This window comes from Pocillopora verrucosa, chromosome 11 (genome assembly GCF_036669915.1).
Source record: "Pocillopora verrucosa isolate sample1 chromosome 11, ASM3666991v2, whole genome shotgun sequence".
NCBI lineage: Eukaryota > Metazoa > Cnidaria > Anthozoa > Scleractinia > Pocilloporidae > Pocillopora > Pocillopora verrucosa.
In genome coordinates, this window is record NC_089322.1 from 16,373,513 (window position 1) to 16,376,744 (window position 3,232).

Here is a 3,232-nt window from a genome sequence, read left to right on the forward strand (position 1 = left end):
CATCAAATACGACAGGCAAACGAATAAAAATAGGTTATAACCTTTAAGCTAGTTTCTGTTCCCATAAGAAAGCAGATTTTACCTTTCCGTTTATCTCTCGTGACAGCACATGAAAACCAGACATTTGTTTATTGTTACTTTCCTACGCTTCCCTAGAAACATTGAAATCCAAAACTGAAGCTATCAAATACCGCCCTGGAGAATACGACATCTCTTCTGATGAGATCCGATTCGCTGCTTTTAATAGAATACTGATTATTTCTCGTGTGGTGTCAAACAAGTTTCTTAGAATCTCAAACTCACTAAACGGCGGTAAATGTAGCGACGACAAAATGAGCTAGATGGTTTATTTCCAAACCTTCGTAGCGTGTTGTTGTTCGTAAAACAGTGGCTAGAGCGACACATTCGTTCACGATTTTACTACTCAGTGATCGTAATAGTACACAATAGGTGGACAAGATTGCTAGACTGTCGATCTCTGCGCGAAGATCACGCGATCCTACAGTGATCTGATTCGCTGCTTTAAATAGCATGCTAATCCAAGTTCAATTTCTAGGTATCTTAAACAAACCAGGGCTGTGTTTTTGTCAGCAATTCGTGATGGAGTCGCTTCTAAAAAACCTCAAAGAGCATGTAACATGTTCGATTTGTTTGGATACTTACACGAAACCGAAGACCATTGCTTGTCTTCATACGTTCTGCTGTGAATGCCTGGAGAGACATGCACTAACGAGACAAAAACAAGGGTTTTTATCCATGCCCCGAGTGTCAGGCACAAATTGGCATCCCTGAAGGAAAGCGTTTTGATAATCTGCCGAGCAGTTTTCTACACAATAGTCTGTTGAGTCTTCTTGCTGTTCGACGCAGTGGCGAAAATTTGTAGCGAAAAGTACCAGTTACCTATAAAATGAAAGTGAAGATAAATGGACAGAAACTTGCCAAGAGTCCATTTTCTATTCTGGTCAAAGCACGAGAGTTAAATGTTGTAGGCAAGCTGGATTTTCAGAGAAAAATGCTTCAAGGTCCAACCGGCATTGCAGTGAACAGTAAAGGTGTTATTGCTGTGGCTGATTCTGAAGGTCACTGTATCCAGGTATTTGACGAGACAGGAAAGTTTGTGCGAAAACTTGGTTCTCATGGAGACGAGAATGGACAATTAAGAATTCCAGTCGACGTCACGTTCCTAAACGATGACGAGATTCTGGTGGCGGATCAATATAATCACCGAATACAGCAGTTGAATGTACAGACAGGGAACTTTGTGAAAAGCTTTGGAAAAAAGGGAAGTGGAGATGGAGAGTTTGAGAATCTTGCAAGTGTTTGTATTACAAGTGATGGGCGTTTTACTGTTGCAACGGATTTTAAGAACAGCAGAATTCAGGTGTTTACAATGGATGGTGAACCTGTGTTTAAGTTTGGGGACAGCGGCCCAGAAAGGCTAGATAATCCTGTCAGCTGCGTTTGTTACGAGGAAAAGTTCATTGTAACTGACAGGAATAATAACTGTGTTAAAGTGTTTGATGAGAAAGGACAGTTTTTGTTCAAGTTTGGAGAAAAAGGAAACGGTGATGGACAGATGGATATGCCGTTTGGCTTATGTGTTGACAAACATAACAACGTTTTCTTATGTGACAAGGGGAATAATCGAGTTCAACAGTTTACATTGGAAGGAACTTTCATCGGAAAGACAAGTACTAATATTCAATTTGGATGGTTCTGGAGCGTTACCCCAATGCTAGATGATCGGATTTTGGTCACAGATTACAAAGGGAACGAAGTTTACATTCTGAAATAATGCCCTTTTTTGAAAGTAACAATCAATTCTTCGTAAGCAAACCTTTTGCGAATATCTTTAAGTTTTATTAATTTACGGAAAACTGTGACATGTAACGTGTCGCAAGAGAATTCGAAAGAAAAAGGCTAGAATCAGCAACTAGCCTTCTAATTTTTTAAGGAGATTTCAAAGAATTGTTGATTTATCACTGTAGTAATGTGATTGTTTGTGCTTTAAATTAATTGAAGTAATAGGGCTGAGTGAAGTCCAAATCGGTCTGTAATCATACAAGTGACTGACAAAGTCGGATGACCGCGAAGCAGGAGTGCGATTTGTCAATCACGAGTTTAAGAAAGAAACTAGACATCGGTTATACGTTTTCATGAAAAAACAACGGTTCGGTTCAGTCGCCGAAATGCGCGATAACAGCGCATGCATATGACACGCACTGTCCACCTACACAGGCATGACATGTCAACTGTTCAATTCAATAGTCCAGTTACAAGCATGACACCTGCACTGTCCAATTGGTACTCAAATTGAGCTGGTGATAACCAATCACATGCAAGAATTTTGTTATAGTTTTGACAGACCACAAAATCGATTTCAAACGAGATTAAGCTTTGTAGGAGTATTGTAAAGGCAAAAAAATACATTTCTGCAAAACAAATGTACAGCGGCATTGATGGATGTAAATTTTTCAGCATGTTTAAGTAGTCTTTCCATGAGCATATTTTGGTGGAGTTTTGGCTAAGTTTAATAATATTAATTCTCTCATCAGATGGAGCATGCCTTTGTATCAAATTTTTTAATTAACACATTGACAGCAGCTTGCATGATTAAGCTGTAAACAATTCAACAATTTCGTAGTACTTTGTTGTTTTTGGAGGAATAACATTTAAAATGTTATCAGAAACTGTCTAAAGGCTGAGGAGTGTTTTGAATGCATCAAGTTTGCATTTCTATTTAGGTATTTTATACATGGAGGAGTTTTCATGAATAAGTTTCTTTAAGTATTATGAAAATGTAGATTGATTGAATGAATTACTGATAATATAGGATACTTTCCATTGTATTCATGAACTGTTCCACAGTACTTATCCTTTAAGTTTCTATAGCATTGACCATTGTTGATATGATATCTTATTGAATGCATTGTGAATAAATTTACTTGTTTGATTTGCAAAAGTGTGTTAACTGTGCAACAAGAATGGCTGCATGAGTAATGGATAAATTTTCTCTCTTTTTTTTGTACTTAAAACTCTTCTTTGGATGAAGTAGACTATAGTGAATTATTTTTTAACTTTGCCAGATTGCATCAGTTGAAAGCTAAGATGTGAAGTTCACGAGAACCCCTTTCGCATTGCTTGGTTCAGTTTAAGAGCAAAGTTAACCGAGATGTTGTCTTGCGAATTTTCATTGTTCAGAGACAGAGCAAATTAGATGAAGTAACAGGGA

General features: G+C 37.7%; 1 protein-coding gene across 1 annotated transcript; it reads left to right on the forward strand.

The window, feature by feature from the left end:
• The first annotated feature begins 584 nt into the window (after positions 1 to 584).
• Positions 585 to 2,745, forward strand: LOC131794971 (RING finger protein nhl-1-like). The gene has a single exon (XM_066174754.1). It carries the CDS (start codon positions 908 to 910, stop codon positions 1,793 to 1,795), a length of 888 nt encoding a protein of 295 aa, XP_066030851.1. The 5' UTR covers positions 585 to 907; the 3' UTR covers positions 1,796 to 2,745.
• Positions 2,746 to 3,232: the final 487 nt, after the last annotated feature.

Excerpts from the sequence above, each read along its gene's own strand:
- LOC131794971 (XM_066174754.1), top strand. The coding sequence starts at position 908 with ATGAAAGTGAAGATAAATGGACAGAAACTTGCCAAGAGTCCATTTTCT.